Source organism: Equus caballus, chromosome 1 (genome assembly GCF_041296265.1).
Source record: "Equus caballus isolate H_3958 breed thoroughbred chromosome 1, TB-T2T, whole genome shotgun sequence".
Lineage (NCBI taxonomy): Eukaryota > Metazoa > Chordata > Mammalia > Perissodactyla > Equidae > Equus > Equus caballus.
In genome coordinates, this window is record NC_091684.1 from 182,384,821 (window position 1) to 182,402,652 (window position 17,832).

At 34.9% G+C, this 17,832-nt stretch overlaps 1 protein-coding gene across 20 annotated transcripts in view; it reads right to left on the reverse strand.

Annotated features, from left to right (window-relative positions):
- The window catches only part of HEATR5A (HEAT repeat containing 5A), a 99,347-nt gene that overhangs the window by 41,738 nt on the left and 39,777 nt on the right, over window positions 1-17,832 (reverse strand). For all 20 annotated transcript variants that reach the window (XM_070256344.1, XM_070258105.1, XM_070254836.1 and 17 more), the window contains 5 exon segments: window positions 12,788-12,897; window positions 7,667-7,830; window positions 7,406-7,581; window positions 1,472-1,577; window positions 639-829 (listed from right to left, as the gene is read on the reverse strand). In XM_070256344.1, the coding sequence (XP_070112445.1) occupies window positions 639-829; window positions 1,472-1,577; window positions 7,406-7,581; window positions 7,667-7,830; window positions 12,788-12,897 (747 nt within the window).

Consider the following 17,832-nt stretch of genomic DNA (forward strand, 5'->3'; position numbering starts at 1 on the left):
ATTCAGTAGACTAGATGGTCAAAGTGCTACCCTCATCACTACCACCACTACTAACATAACTTATATAAGTATATAACTAATATAACCATGAACTTTTATTTGCAGTTTTTTTCATATTACTTTCATATTTATTATCTCATTTACCTTCACATTTTTAAGGTAGGCAAGGCCATACTAACAACCTTCCATTTGAAATAGAGGAAAACTGGTCGAGATGATTACGTCACCTGCTCAAGGTCACAGAGCTGGTAGAAATGCTAATACAGTTTATGTTTCCTGATCTGCAGCCCACAGCCTTTTCTCTTCCCAGTGGATTGTTCTTACCACCTATCATCTACATTTTGCAGGATAAAACTCCCTAAGTATCTCACTCCCAGAGTTCATTCCACTGCTTGCCAATGATATCACTCATACAGGTAATGATCTTTCTCTTATTACATAAAAACTAAAGCCCAAGTAGTAACAGTTTTTGTTTCAAGATGAGCAGGCCAAAAGACATTCTCCTCTATTTCAAAGTATCCACATTTGTCAATTTTTTTCAGTTATTCTCAGAATGCAGTTTCACTAGTTTCAAGAAAGCAACAAATTATATCCAGTTCTGACACAGAGTCCGAGTACTAAATAAAAAGTTCACTTACTTGTCAAAGCTAACTTGAGCTAACGCAGCAGTAAAAGCTGCATCATCAACCACCTGGGCTAATCTAGCCCACGCCTCTGCAGCTGCACATCTCAAAAGGGGGCTGGAACTTTCAAGGGCTCCCATTACTAATGCTAGGGCAGGTCGTCTCATTTCTTCTGGACCCAAACTTCCCTTGGCGCCAGCCACATACTGAAATATGTAAAGAACAATCCAAACTTACAATTGTAGTAAATTTTCTTATCCACTTTGGAATGTATATTCTGGTTACCCAAATATGTTCATACTTGGATTACTACTTAAAAAAAAAAATCAGAACACAAGAAATCCTATCGAACATACAAACATAATTTGATTTTTCTCACAAAGTACTGTAGAATTTAAACCTCCAGGAAAACAACATGGCAATCAATTATCACTGTAGCACATCTGTGTTCACAAGAACATTAATAGGTATTTCCATAAAATAAACAGCCAGTGAAGCCTATTATATTTTACTTAGAAACAATAAGCCATAACTGCAACATCTAGCCAGATTTGGTCCATAGGCCATACTCTACCAATCCCTGGTCTAAGATATTAGGCTCAGTAGGTTAAAGCATGGCTCCAAGCCAAGATTATAGGTTTAATTTCTGACTAACAAGTTTTATATACAGAAAAATTGTAAAAGGGGAATTGCAAATGATGAAACATTTTCATCAAGAGATTAAGAAAAATGGGGGAAAAAAAGCACAATAGCCCTTTAAAACCATCTTCCTTCAACCTACTTAGTTGGCCATACATCCAAAAAAAAAAAAAAAAGCAAACATCTGAATTTTTAAAAAATAGAATTACCTTCAAGAAACTAGAAACTGAAGAAACAACATGTAATTGAATTACTTGCTGACGAGCTCCTTTTGTGTGCTTTACACTGTCCAAAAGCTGTTCCAATATAAGAAGCCTAAAATCAGAAACAAGATTTAAAAGCAAATAAATAAGGCAGTGGATTTGTTAACAAAGATAAAGTAAACCAAAGGGCAGTACTGAGTATCTACTGCTAATTTGTTTCTTTGTGTTATTTTGTTGGAACTCCTCAAGTGAGGTAAACTGTTGTTAAACACATTGAAGCATTTTAGGAAAAGAAAATACATCATAATCAATACAAAATGTCATGGGGGGGGGAAGCATTAGTTTGTGAAAAAAATAACAACAAATGTATCACTTAAAGATTTACCTGGGCAAATACAGCTACTTCAGTAACTATTTTCTAAACAAAGGATATGTAAAAGTTACTTTCATCAACTTTTTCTCCCTTAATAACAGGACTTATTTGATTCAAATACATTGCTTTATTTTAAAGGCGGCACCAACTTACGTCATCTACAGTTAATGAGAAGCAGCAAAGCCCTTCAAACTCCCAAGAGTACTTTAAAAATGTACTTAGGACCACTCTATATATACAACAATTTTAACACTAGTTTTTCTCATTTAACATTACCTCTTTAGTACTCGTAAAATTATCTTTATTCTTCGATAACTTTCATGAAGCCAAATTTTACCATACACATTTACTACAATTTATTCCACCATTCGTTTACTGCTGGAGAGCAATTTTCTAATTTTCACAATTCTAACTATGATAAACATTATTTCTGGTCTGGGGTTGAATGTGTCCATTAGCTATGTACGTATCTTCTGTGAATTATTTTTCATGTCTTTACAGCACAGAGCTTTTAAATTCTTATGTTGAGATTAAAGATACATAATCATGAAGTAAACCACCCCATCTTTTCCACCAGTTTTTCCTAAGCCCTGTACTCCTCTCTCCCATTCTTTCTCTTTACGTCAGAAAAATGGAAATAATGTTTAAGATTATTTTTTGGGGTGGGAACTATCTTGATGGCAGGCATAGCATCTTACAGTTGATCTTCAGCTCTCTAGTGTCTGTGTTTGGCATCAAGTAGGCAGTTAAACATGCTCACTGAACAATCATAAAGGGCAACTGCATCGCTGAGTAAAAACAGCATGCCTGGCAGAGGGCGGCACATGGGTACACTTGCACCCAGCTCTAATGTACTCCCAACAATCCCTCTGAGCCCTTAACCAGACCCCTATCATTCTGTTGAGGCAACAAGGCCTAAGTATAGCTCTGCTCCAAATGACAGCTTTGTTATCAAAACAGAATGGATATGGGCATTGTGCTTTAAAAAATTCAACTATGGAAGAAGTTATGTTAGAAGAAAAGGAAAGTATGAGGCTATGTGTATATCCTATGAGTGGGAAAAGCAGTAAATACAAAATCAATTCATAGAATGTAATAAACATGGTTGTTCACTAAAAATTTTGGGAGAAGAACGGTAACTTCAGGTACTCTTTTTAAATATTTCTCTATTTCAAGGTTATTTCCGCTCATCATAATACATTTGAAAAACTCAGAAAAGCACACGAAAGAAAAATAAAATTCACCCATAATCCCACCATCTAGAAAGAGCCACCACTAGCATTTTCGCATCTTTGTTCTAGACCTCACCCCCACCACCAGGCATATGGATATCATTTTTAGAAAACTCGGATCACATTGTACACATTTTGTTAATAACTCTTTTGTTCCCCTAAACATTATTCCTATCTTATTAACTCTCATACAGAAATAATTTTAAATAGCTATTAGTATTATATGGTTTGACAATGTAATATTTTATTTAACCAATTCCGTAGTTTAGGATATTTAGGCCATTTCTAATTTTTCTTACTATAAATAACATGATAAACATATTATACATAAAAATTTTCCTGCCTGCCTATGGTTTTCCAAGACCATATTTAAGGCATTTTGTTTCAAGATATAGTTATGCCCAATGTCTCTGGTCTCCTGCAGGAAGACTAAACGTGGGTCTTTAGAGCAAATGTGACAACAAAGAGAAATGAAGGATAACCATGTGGTCAGGGTTAGGAGTTTAAAACCTAAAAACATCATTATTAGATCACATCCTAATCATCTGTTACAATGGAACTACATTATGTTGAATGTACTAAAAACACTTAAGAGAATTTTGTTACACTGTAAGAAAATTTGATCTGTACTATTTTTTTGCACACCTTCATGGGTCAAAGACAGGACTGCCAGAGTCCCCACTTTTTTTCTCCATCCTTTACCCCTAAATCCTGACAGAGATCTGAACAAAACATTCTGAATCTTTAGGAAGATGCGGATGACTTTTTTAGTGACACTGAAGTGGTATTCCTAAGTAGTGTCGGTTATAACACACAATTATCAGTTTGGAACACAATTAGGTATTGAAACAAAGTTTTGAGTCTAGATGAAATAAGAATCCATAGTTAACTCAGTAAACAGCAAAGATGTAACATTTGAAAATGCTGATTCACTTTCTACTTTCAGGGAGGGTGTATAATAGTGAAAATTTTTAGTACTGAGAACTGTATGCTTTTCCTCTCTCTCCATCAACTTACAATTTACATCATTTTATAGCATTTATAGCAGTGGTCTCAACATTGGCTGTAAATCAGAATCACCTAAGAATCTTTTAAAAATTTAAATGCCCAACATAGTATGCACACCGTACAATTAAATCAGAATCTACATTTTAAAATGTCCAGGAGCTGGCCCTGTGGCCAAGTGGTTAAGTTCACGCACTCCGCTTCAACGGCCCAGGGTTTTGCTGGTTGGGATCCTGGGTGCAGACATGGCATCGCTCATCAGGTCACACTGAGGTGGCGTCCCACACAGCACAACCAGAGGCACTCACAACTAATATACAACTATGTACCGGGGAGGGGGTTTGGGGAGAAGAAAAGAAAAGGGGGGGGAAAAAAAAAAGAAGATTGCCAACAGGTGTTAGCTCAGGTGCCAATCTTAAAAAAAAAAAAATGTTGTCCAAATGATTGTAGTGTGCAACCAAGCGTGGAACAATCTTCAGATGAATTAAGCAGTTCATTCTTTGCAATTAGGTGCAAAATATATTTAAAAGTAACCACAAACACATGCACAAGATCAATAATATTTCTTTTCTATATAAAATATCTTGACATTCTAAACTGTAAACATTTTAATGTTTTAAAGTTACCAATACAAAGTGTTCTTATTTTTAGAATCTTATAGTCAAAAAAGAGAGAATTACCTGATTTAAAGACAATTTCTAAGCAAATAAATAATATATGAAAAACATTTCCAATTTTAGGGCAATCTCATGTTTATAAAAGAGAGTTTCTTTCAAACTGTTTAAACACAAAGCTAATCACAATAACAAAATGCCTTCAAATATTCCGTTGTTGTTTTTGTTAAATATAGATACTTTAAGACTTTTCTTCTCTAGAAATGCAAATATATGGCCTAAAGTAGAAGGCCCTGCCATTTGAAACAAGTATTGTATGTGGGACAACAGGAAATTAGAAACTTAACTTTCCCAACTATGTATTTTCTCTCCCCTGGTCCTCCAACGACACCCAATGGAGACTGCTGATAGTTGCTTACAGCCCGTTCCCGTATCTGGGATCCTGCCAACTTCCTTTAACAATCTCCAGACTTCTGCTACCATTTTTATTCAGTTAGAATCCAAACAGAATCATATGCCTTGCTTTAACCAGTTTTCAATTTCTTTTTTACAACAATCAAAGCCTTCCCTCTCTTGAATATTCATTCTATTTTTAATCCAGGTGGGATAAAAAAAAAAAAACCAGTACATTTTAAAGTTCATTAAACTTCAAACAATAGAAATAAGAAACTATTGCCTTGAAACTACAACCGGGCAATAAATCTGAAAAGAAAAACTTCTCTAGGAGAGTAGAATCAATTTTTTAAAAGGAAAGTTTGTAAGTAGTGTATTTTCTTCTTCAACTTTTATCTTAGACCTATCAAAAAGAGTTAGTGGAGCCATTTAAGAACATGGTTAATTTAAATCTTTTCCCCACAAGGCCACCTGTTTCATCCACTGTAGTTACTGCTGTATTAATCCAAATTAATTATTTTAAATTAATTGCATTCTCCATAAAATAGTACAGTTAGACTAGTTCAAATCTTATCCTCTCCACCACTTCTTTAAATATTTCAGACCACTGTGATTTTCCTCTCATCTTCTAGTGCTATAGCATTCATTTATAATTTAGTAACATATTGTCTTAAATATCTTTTTTTTTTCTCCTGAGGAAGATTCACCCTGACCTAACATCCATTGCCAACCCTCCTCTTTTTCTGCCTGAGGACGATTAGCCCTGAGCCAACATCTGCACCAATCTTCCTCTATTTTTTTTGTATGTGGGACACCACCACAGCACAGCTGATGAGTGGTGTAGGTCCACCCAGGATCTGAACCCATGAACCCAGGCTGCTGAAGTGGAGTACACAGAAATTTAACTACTCAGCCACGGGGCTGGGGCTTTAAATATCTTATAACCCTAACTTTATAGTTATAGCATACACAGGGAGCTATAGGCTAAAAATAAATTTGGGAAAAACATCTTTTGAAATTAAAGCTCTGAAAAGACATCTCAAAGTATGTGTGTACCTTATGATACTGAGTAAATACTACCATTATTTTAAATAAAATGACATGAAGCTATTAAAAACAAAGATAAGTCTTACTCACTTTCCTATCTGCTGAAAGTCAACTATCCAAAGACCTATTTCAGAAATGCTAACAAGACTCAAAATATTTTTGTGAGTCTTCATCAGAGACCAAGGTAAAGTCCCTACCTCACTGGTATTCTTTGGAAGACGTAACTGGAGAAAATAATATAAAAGCTATGATCTAGTCAAATGCATACTTGTTGGTCTAGCAAGATAGAGACGGAGATGGGGGAGAGGGAGAGAGAGGGGGGGAGACACAGAATATGAATGAGTGAGGACAGTTAATAATTTGTAAATTATTAATCAGCATAGCCTATGGGAGAGACTCACTTCCCATTTAGTATCTCATATAAAAACATAATTTCCTGGACAGTGGATATGAGTAGTGTTTTTGATCCCCCAAGAAAGGTATTATCCTCAAATAACTATCAAGAAATTGTCATTCTTGGGGCCGGGCCCGCGGCTGAGTGGTTAAGTTCACACGCTCCGCTGCGGCGGCCCAGGGTTTCGCCGGTTCCCATCCTGGGCACGGACATGGCACCACTCATCAGGACCTGCTGAGGTGGCGTCCCACATGCCACAACTAGAAGGACCAACAACTAAGAATATACAACTATGTACCGGGGGTCTTTGGAGAGAAAAAGGAAACAATGAAATCTTAAAAAAAAAAAAGATTGTCATTCTCAATGAGAAATCATTACCTGCCTTTGCTTTTTCAAAATCAAAGTTCATTTTGAATGAACTGAAATCCACCAAGTTGAAGGCTTATCCCTGGACCTGTAAGAGTTCCACAGTCTCGGCGGGAAGAAAGTCTGAGACGTAGACTAAGCAAAAAACCAGTGTTTTCCTTTGTAACAACAGCTCATAAAGCGGTGTTCTTGTGTTACTGAGTTTTTCATTTGTATTTTCAGCTGGATGATAAGCAAACTGTAAAGTATTACATCCACAATAGTACCCAGAAGTTTCCAGCCTAATCATTTAATTTAATCTAAGAATTTGATTACTTCTTATTAAATATGAGTCAAGTGAATAAACAAGAGCCTTTCTCGCACATTCACCCGTTATCTATAAGAAATCTTCTATACCAGTGAGAACTTTTGACAACATTCTTCTTTCCCACCAGTTCTCTATTATGTACTCACTGAACCAATTACCATTCCTGAAATATTATACTTCAGGATAAGCGAACTAGTGAAGATGGTTACCTTTGAGCTTCTCCCACACGGGCACATACAACTCCAAAGAGCTTGACGGCAGAGCTAATAACTGACAGTGTTGGAGGTAGGGGCTTAGGCACCGAATCTCCATCTACATCTTTCTCATAAATAGAATAAGGGTCATACTCGAGACTTCCACAAGCAATACCACTACCAAGCAGGAGCTACAAGAAAAAAATTATATATAAGCTTTTAGAACCACGGTTCACAGACTGAATCAACCTGAGAGTTACTGAAAAATGACCATACCTGTTCTTCAATAAATCTGTGGTCAGTCTCTTGCAGCAAAGGACTTAATATCAAAAGATCATCCTGATGACAGAGCGGTGGAAGTAAAAATGTGAACGCTGCCACCTGCATATCAGGGGCAGTCAAGTCAGCAGCCAGCTCTTTGAGGATAGCACAGAGGTTTCCTGTTGAGTCACAGCAGAAGAACAATTAGCAATTTAGCACTAGCAGATGACTGGTTAGAGCATGGGGTTAAAAACGCCCAGGCTGGGCTTTAGTCTACACATCGGCCAACTTCAATCTATCATGGCCAAAGATTTTTGGCTCAACTATGTGCTTCTAATCACAGGCTAAGAATGGACACTGAAAAGACATCTCAAAGCGTGTGTGCGTGCATGTATACTTTAGGATACCGAGTAAATACTACCATCATTTTTAATAAAATGACAGGAAGTACAAAAGCAGAATAAAAAAAGAACAGATACAAAAGGAGGTAAATTATATTAGTTTACAAAAACCCACCATGGCCTGAAAAACAGTTATAAGCATCAGACACGTTTTTATTATGGAAAACTTCAAACATAAACAAAAGCAGGCATATCAGTACCATGACACCCAACTCCCCACCACCCCAGCATGATTGTGACTTATCTTGACCAGCTGAATCAATCTTGTTCCAGCTATACCCTCATCCGCTATCTCAACATCCCCCACATTACTTTGAAGCAAGCCCTAGAAAGCATATTATTTCATCTATGAATATTTCATTGTGTATCTCCAAAGTTAAGGACATTTTAAACAATCCTATAATCATAATATCATATTTACAAAACCAATAAACATCACATACCCATTCAGTGTTCAAATTTTCAATTGTCTCATAAACGCCTGTTTTTGTTTGCTTTTCTGTTTGAATCGAGATTTAAGGCTACAAGCTGTAGCTAGTTGACTCATCTCAAGTCTCTCTCAATCTGAAGTTCTTCCCTCCACTCCCCCAACCCTCCTCTGTAATTTATTTGAAATGAGGTTATTTCTTCTGTAGAAATTTCTATAGTCTGGATTTTTATGATTATACTCGCCAGAGTACTTTAATTTGTTCCTCTATCGTCTATATTTTTCTGTCAATTGGCACCTTGATCCAGAGAGGACTCATTTTTTGTTTGTTTGTGTTTTGGGGGCCCAGCTAGTTCAGGCACATTGTGATCTTCTGTAATGTATAGTTCTCTCTCAAATATACATTTTGAAAAATTGGTCTGTTTGTCACATTGACCTAAATTACCATTTCAAAGATACTTATCCTAATTTCTAACAGATTATCAATAGAAAATTTTATCCTGGGGCTAGCCCGGAGGTGCAGCCATTAACTGTGCACATTCCACTTCAGGTGGCCTGGGGTTCGCAGGTTTGGATCTGAGGTGTGGACGTGGCACCACTTGGCACACCATGCTGTGGTAGGTGTCCCACATATAAAGTGGAGGAAGATGGGCATGGATGTTAGCTCAGGGCCAGGCTTCCTCAGCAAAAAGAGGAGGATTGGCAGCAGTTAGCTCAGGGCTAATCTTCCTCAAAAAAAAGAAAAAAAAAAAAATCCACCTAATACGCAATTGGCTTTTCCCAGTTTGTAACTTAAGTACTTTACGAATGAGTAAAAATCGCCTTAGAGAAACAAACACTTAAGTGTTTCTTTAGCAAGAGCATCAGGATGAAATGAAGACTGAGGTGATGTTGTTAGAAGTGGTAGCAAGAGTTAGGAAGGTTCACCTGCTATCATTTTCTGTATCATTAGTAATAGTAAAAGTACTGACAACAAATATTTACTGAGGATGTAACATGTGTCAGTAAATGTCCTAAAAGCATTACATGTAGTTTTCATAACCACCTCATGAGGTCGAGTTAGTACTGTCATTTCATAGGTGAGGAAACAAGAACAGAGAGCTTGTTAATTTTGCAAGACAACACAGCAATTACATAGAAGAGTCAGACTGAAACATAGGCAATTCAAGCTCCAGAACTTGAGCTTTTAACTACCGTGCTCACTCACTCATTCATTCAATCAGTATTTAAGATGCTGTGTTTAATAAAATATATAAATATTTTATTGTATTTAATCCTTTCTTCAAAAGGATATAAAATACAAGACACAAAAACATACATATAACTATGAAATGAAGGTAGGAAGTGCTTTGTTTCATAAAAGATGAAAACAAAAGTACTGTTAAATTTAGTTAGATTTTTTCTTTTTTCTTTTTTTTTTTTTTGCTGAGGAAGATTTGCCCTGAACTAACATCCGCTGCCAATCTTCCTCTTTTCCTCCTTTTTTTAAAAACGTGAGCTGCTGCCACAGCATGGCTACTAAGAGATGAGTGGTGTAGGTCCGTGCCCAAGGATCAAACCCACGAAGCAGAGCACACCCAATTTAGCCACTAGGACATCAGGGCTGGCCTTAAATTTACAGAAAGCAGAGATTACATATAGGAACTGGGGAGGGCAGACAGGGATCAGTGAAGGCTTAATGAAGCAAATGAAAGTTGCTCAAAGGAATGTCTGCAGGTTTAATTACCAGTATATGACACTCAGAAAAATAATTTTGTTGGTAGTCCACTATGCAAGGTATGTTTGCTATTAGAGCTAAGTGTGAAAACTGTGGTAAATCTCTATTTCTCATTTAAAGTGGCTGCTCCCCTAACTGTCCCTGAACAAAGCTTTTAAAGATGATTCGATTTTAAAATGCAAATATGCTTTTGTGGTAGGAATACATCGACTTTCTGATGCTAATGAGGAACAATTTTCAGTGCAGAAAATATTAAAATATTTGAAAGGAGATCCATAACAAAACTAAGAGCCAAATTTTCACTCCACAAACTTCAAAAAACTAAGTCACTTTTATGATAAAAGTCTGCATTTGCTGGACAATCATGAATCAAAGTTACTTAAATTTTTATATTTGTCCCATGTAACAAAGGCAATTTCTTAGCATGTCTTGTAGGCTCACTTTTTGATAAACCATTGTAGTAACATCAGGACTTGAAACTTCTGTTTTGTTACTTAGCCATATTTTCTGAGTTAGATACATAACTTTAAAGACTATTTCTTTTTGTATTAAAGATTTAGAAATTATGTTATTATTGTACTATGAGCTATGTTATTTAAAATGGCAATTACTATTTTAATGGTAAAGTTATGTTATGTTCCATATATACTATATAAACTTATTAAAACCATCACTAAAAAAAAAAATCAGAAGTCTTTAAGGAAAAAAATCCTTAATTCTATTTCCACAGTGAAAAGACAGATACAAAATGGCAAATCCTTATTTTTGGTTGCAAGAAAAATATTAATACATCCTTATTTGCATTTTTTATGATTTCTTCTTTAATTCTTGTTAGAAAAACAGACACACTTGAAAAAGACAAAGAGGGTGAACGTAGATTCTTTTCTCAAGAAATTCATGGTATTTCCTGACTTTGTCTCCCAATGAACACTCTGGAACTAATTTAAAATCTATGCACTTGTATACTATTATTCTTTTAGGACCTCTAATTGCATTTCTAAACTCCAATTCTGAGAAAAGAGTAAAAGACTTTGTTTTTCCCTTAATTTAAATCCTTCAAGGGGAGACATATTATTATTTATCAGAAGATACACTGTAGATTTTAAGTGATATTCTAGTATTCCTAAATGTTGAAAGAAGACCTGAAAAAAACCCCAATTTTTCCATCTGTAGTTTGAAAATAAATTTCAAAATACTATGGTAAAAATTGATGTATAAGTTTGAAGGGAACTGCTGTTGCCAGAACCTAACAATGATCTGAGTTATGGAACACAGAAGTTCTAAGCGTTTTGTTAGATATCTAACAGCCAACTTTTAGATTGAGAGAGAACATCAAATGAGAGACCTATCCCTAAGCTCTGACTGTTTCTAAGTCTCTAGCAGGTTACTTATCAACGAACAGGCAGCACAGCATGAAGCTTATGGTTTCACCTTGAGTCCACTATTTACTGGTATGTGTTCTTGAGCTGATTTTGTAACTTCTCTGTCTTTATCTGTCAAATGAGGAAAATGGAACTAGCTCATTGTATTAGCCTAAGATAAATGAGATACTAATACATATAATATCGAGCACAGTGCCTGGCATACAGAAATGGTTCTTTTGATGCAGTTTCTAAGAAACAGCAATGTATCCATTTTTTTTTCAGCTCTTCAGAAGATTTTACCAAATCCTTACTTTAAATCAAACATTTTGCTAGGTACATTTGTGAACTAGGAAGGGAGGCAGTGGGAACACCAGCACTCACATAATGATAAAGGCCAAGACAGAAATTATAACATTTTGAACTAATATAGTATATATTGCATTTACCTGCAGAATAAGGACATAAGTCAACAAATGTAGTATTTTTACAAGAAATGGATTTGAAGCATCAATCAACTTAATATGGTTGGCTGAAAATTAAGACTAAAAAAATATTGAAGTTCCCAGTGGAAACCATTTTCAACTTAGACTTCTGTTAAAACAAGCATCTTGAGTTATTCAGTAGTACTAGCAATTTATTTTCTTAAGACTGTATCTTAAACTTACAAGCAAGGTTTAGGACTAATTTTAAAATAGGGACAAGTTTATTTTACCAACTGCAGCATTCCAGTAACCTAAAGTCATCTTTGAGCCCACTAAGAGCAAAACCTATATTATAAACTTTATAAAAGCAATTATACCTTGGTAGTTCAATATTAAACTTCTATCGGGGCAGAGTTAAGAATGGAATGAAATGGACTATGTACTGAAGATAATTACTCTAGAAGAAAACTAAAGATGGCCAAATTTCTAATAGATTTGCATTATATCTCTGTACAAAACTCTGGAGCAGAATCAAGACCAATCTTTGTGACTCACTCTCTCCCACACAGTGGAACTATGGCTTTTTTTGCCAGAAGAGAGAGGAAAGCAAGACATGAAGTAGGGTATTTTTTTAAAAAAGTGTTTTATTTACTATAAAATGGTGAACACATAGGTTAAGTGTGAACTCCCTAAATCTCCGAGATACAAGGCACTAAATAACTGCCACAATTCATTCCTTCAGGCCTTACTTTCCAGGCACTGTACTAGCCACAAACAGCAAAACATTTTGGTCTAAGGCACATACCTTCATAGGTTTCAGGAGGTAATAAAATCAGTAATTCATAAAGTCTCTGTCTATAAACTACTGATGGTGTTTTCAAAGGACTTCCATATGTTTTTACTATTGAAGAAAGCCTTAAAATAAACAAAAAAGTATATCTTAAGTATGCAAGTTATATAATAATGTACAAATACTGAATAGGTTGACATATAAACATAAAATGCCTATACATATTGAGTGAACATTAGTGTTGCTTTTATTTTATGTTTTTTTAAACAAAGTGTGATTATAAGTTATAAGAGGGATTACAACTGTCACACGTGCAAATCATTCTGCTATCTTTCCTATCATGCTTCATAAAACAAAACTGTATATTCACCTTAGACTTATAAGGACCTAAGTATTTTGTCTAGAAACTTACCACATTCCAAAGTTTGCAACTTGGCATTTGAAAAAACTTAAGTCTGTTATGTAGGAAAGAAACAAACAAACAGGAGACACAGGTAACTAGAGAAAAATCCAAGTGTTTCCTAGAAACTTGACCTGGAATGCCACCACCAAGTAGAATGAATCACCAAAATATGCAAAATCATAAAACAAATTCTCTTTTAATAAAGCACAAGTTGAGCCAATATTTCCCCAAAAGTTCTATTCACAAAATCTCTCATCACCTCCCTCCTTCACTCGTCCTTCAGCTTCACGTATTCTTTACCTTTTGCTCTCTCTCTACTGGTACTAAGACATCATTTTACTGACGTCCACTCATCTAACAAATACTTATTAAAGGATTACCACCCTTTGCAAGATACCATGCTATCAACTGGAATATGATTTTCATCTCTCTTAGCAATACAGAAAGTCAGGGGAACTACTTTTATTGTGCCACTGGAATAAACCCACTAAACCGTCACGGCATGAGATTTCCAGGTACTCTGAGAAGTTCTGGCAATGTTTATTCATTTGTATTTTCTAGCAAACTGCTCTTGCTATTTCTAATTTCTAGATAAGCATGTTTTGTGTTTCTCTAAAACTAGATGAGAAAATTACAGCTGACATATGAAAATTATTTTAATCATATTGACAAGATGTTAAGAAATTATAAGTTGTATTTTTAAAAATCCTGCAACATCCATTTGGTTTAAATACAACAGAAGTGAGTTTGCAGGGGTATTTGTCTTTCTGTTTTTAAAGAAAGTGTGATGAATAGAACAAAATAAGAATTTAGAAAAACATTGCTAGCAGTTTCTGCTTCGATTAGGAGGGCGGATTAAAGTCTCTGAAGGGCATTCCTGCTATAAATACACTTAGATCCTGGGTAAAAGATAATTTGCACTGCTAGGCTTGCAGGAAGAGACTTTTTCAAAGTCTGCTCCCTCAACCCTGACCCCCCAAACAAATACAAAAGCATAAAACAAAACATGAGCTGAAATGAGAGTCAGAACACAAATGCTAATACCAATACAAGAATCTGCAACTGAGCTGGTGCCCATGGCAAGGTAGGGGTGATAAAGTGGAGGCTCTTGAAGGGGTTTAAAACGGTCCCAAGTCCTGGCAGAGACAAAGCCATACTGGATCAAACCCAGTTGAAGAGAGAATTAGTGAACTGGAAGACAGAGCCAAAGAAACCACTCAGAACACAGCAGACAGAAAAGGAGGAAAAAATACTAAAAAAAAGATTAAGACATGGAAGACAAAATAAAAAGATCTAAAATTTGTCTAATCAGAACCCCAGAAGGAAAGTTTAAAGAGAACAGAAAACAGGCACTATCTGAAGCGATAACCACCACTCTTCTAGAACTAATGAAAGGCATGAATCCAACAAAATATACACCAAGATGGATAAAGAAATTCACAAATTGCCATTTTAAAGCAGAGATTGTGAGATTCAATTTTTAAAAACTCCAACTGTATGCAGTCATGAGATATACCTAAAAACAGTGACACTAAAAAAGACAAAGCACACATATAATAATCACAAAGATTCGAATTTAAAGAAAAAGTATTATTAAGGATAGAGTTACTGTATGATGATAAAAGATTCATTAGAAAGATATAAGTCTAAACTCCTATGTACCTAATTAAATAGTCTCAAAACACGAAAAAGCAGAAACTAATAGAACTATAGAGAATAACTGATAAACCCAGCATCACAGTGGAGTAGTTCACTCTCAAGACTGTCAAGTATTGACAGGTTAAGTAGATAAAAAATTAGTGAAGACAGATGGCACAATGGAACTTAAAAAAAACACACATTTGTCATAGAGTAAGTCTCAACAAACTTAGAAGGACAGGTAACATACAGATCATATTCACTAACTACAATGCAATTAAATTAAAAATCAGTAACAAAACCATAAGCTAAAAACTGTTCTATACATTTAGAAATTTAAAAACATACTCAGACAACTTAAAGAAATTTTAATGAAATTTAAAAATATTTAAAGCTGAAAAAGGGAAATAATACATATTAATACTTTCAGGATTCAGCAACTGGAACCTTAGAGGACAATTTATGGCCTTAGTTTATATTAGGAGAATTAAGAGAAATTCAATGAACTAATAAGCATTCAAATTAAGGGGTTAAAAAAAGAACAAGAATTTAAGAAAGCAGAAAGGAGTAATAACAAACAATAATGAATGAAGTAGAGAACAAACTCAACATAAGCAAAATTATTCTTTGTACAGATTAATAAAATAGATACATCTCTCATGAGATGGATCAGGGAAAGGCATAATGAAAACTTACCAAGATTGGAGAAAGGGACATATAGATATAGCAGAGATTAAGAAGATAAGAGAATACTAACGACAACTTCACGCCAAAAAAATTGAAGAAGATGCATTGGGAAAATTCCTGGAAAAATCTAACGAACAAGCAAAACAAACCCCCAAACCAGACCTCAAATAGTCAAAACAATTAAGGAAATGGAATACATATTCCTAAAAAGAAAATATCAAGTCCAGATCGTTTTACAGACAGGTGGTTGCTAATAAGATTTTATGTGATGCATTCCAATCTTACATAGACTCCTCCACACAACCTGATGAAAGAGTCACCTACCTCATTCTACAAGGCTATGTAAAACTTTGATGAAAACCTGAAGAGGGTAGTGCAAGAAGTAGAATTATAGGGTGGTTTCACTGATGAATAGAAACCCAAACATAAGCAAAACAAATCCAGAAGTTTATAAAAAAAATTATTATTTCCAAGCTCAGTTTATCCCAAGAATGTAACCAAGTAAAAAAATTTGCCAATAAAATCTGTTCCATTAAAGTTATCAGATTAAACTATTTTATAAAAATCAAAACCCATTCATGATAAGACAAAACAATACAAAACAAAATGTGGCCAACTAGGAAGAGGTTATTTTCTTAACCTGATAAAGAATATCTACTAAAAAGTTGTAGCAAACATCAATCTATTCATGAAACAGGAGAAGAATTCCCTTTAACCACTTCTATTCAGTTTTAAATGGTAGTTATCTAGCACATAAGTGGAGAGAGAGAACACGAATCAATAAGCATTGTAAACAGAGAAACCCAGAAGAATCTATAAATATATCTTTAATATAGGAGAGTTTGGCAAGGTGGCTGGATATAAGATTGATAATATTTTTGTACAACAGTAATGAAGAGATTATACTCACACACCAGTCACTCCCATGTGCTTATGTAAATAATTACTGCAATGAAAAATATAAAGTATCTGGGAATAAATTTTTGAAAAGTCATGTAAGATTTTTATATAGAAAAAAATTTATACTTTGTAAAAGACTTCAAAAGTAGAAGAGAGACAGCATGTTTATGGCTATTGTAAAAATATCAATTATCTTCAAATTTATCTATAGATTCAATGAAATTTTAATTAAAATTTCAACAGGAGACAATCAAAGTGCAAGAAGGGCCAAATTATGCCTGAAGAGGAGTAAGGCCAAAAAGCTTGTTCTAACAGATACTAGAATTTACTATGAAGATGGTGTGGTGTTGGCACAGAAATAGACAAACAGACTAGAGAGCACAGAAACGGACCATGGTCATATGGGACTACAATACATGACAGAGGTGAATGAAATCACTGGAGGAAGTAAATATGGAACAATCTGTTACCCACATTCAAAAAGAAAATGGGGGCTGGCCCCGTGGCCGAGTGGTTAAGTTCGCGCGCTCCGCTGCAGGCGGCCCAGTGTTTCGTTGGTTCGAATCCTGGGCGCAGACATGGCACTGCTCATCAAACCATGCTGAGGCAGCGTCCCACATGCCACAACTAGAAGGACCCACAACGAAGAATATACAGCTATGTACTGGGGGGCTTTGTGGGGGAAAAAGGAAAAAATAAAATCTTAAAAAAAAAAAAAAAGCAAATGAAATCTGATCCCTACCTTACTCCAAACACAAAAATCAATTCCAGATGGATTAAAGACTTAAATGTAGAAGAAAAAATCTTAAACATTCTAGAGAGAAATATAAAAAAGTATCTTTATAACTTTCAAGCAAGGTAGATTTTTTAAATCAAAAGACAAAAAGTACTAACCAAAAAGTAAAAGACTGATAAATTTGACATTTAAATTAAGATCTGTTAATCAAAGAACTATTTTACCTAAAAATAGGTAAAGACATGCATGAATAGGGATTTCATAGAAGGAGAAAGACTGAACAACAAATACATAAAATGATACTTAAACCATCTGGAATCAGATATATAAGTTGAAATCATAAGGAGATACCAATTTACACCTACTGGATGAGCCCCGATTGATGTCTGAGTAAGTGCTGGTGAAGAAGTTGATCAAAGGGCACCCACATATATTATTGGTAGAAATATGCAATAATTTTGGAAAATAATTTGAATATTTCTTGACAGGAGGATGAATAAGTTGCTGTATATTCACACAAATATTATGCAGCAACCAAAATGATTAAACAAATTTACATATAGATTAAGTTTCAAATAATGTTGAATAAGAAAAAGTAATTCTCAGAAACAGTATACCGTGTGTCTGATCAAAACCAAGCAAAACTAAACAATGTACTTACTGCTTAGGAAAACACATATATGTGCTATACTTTTT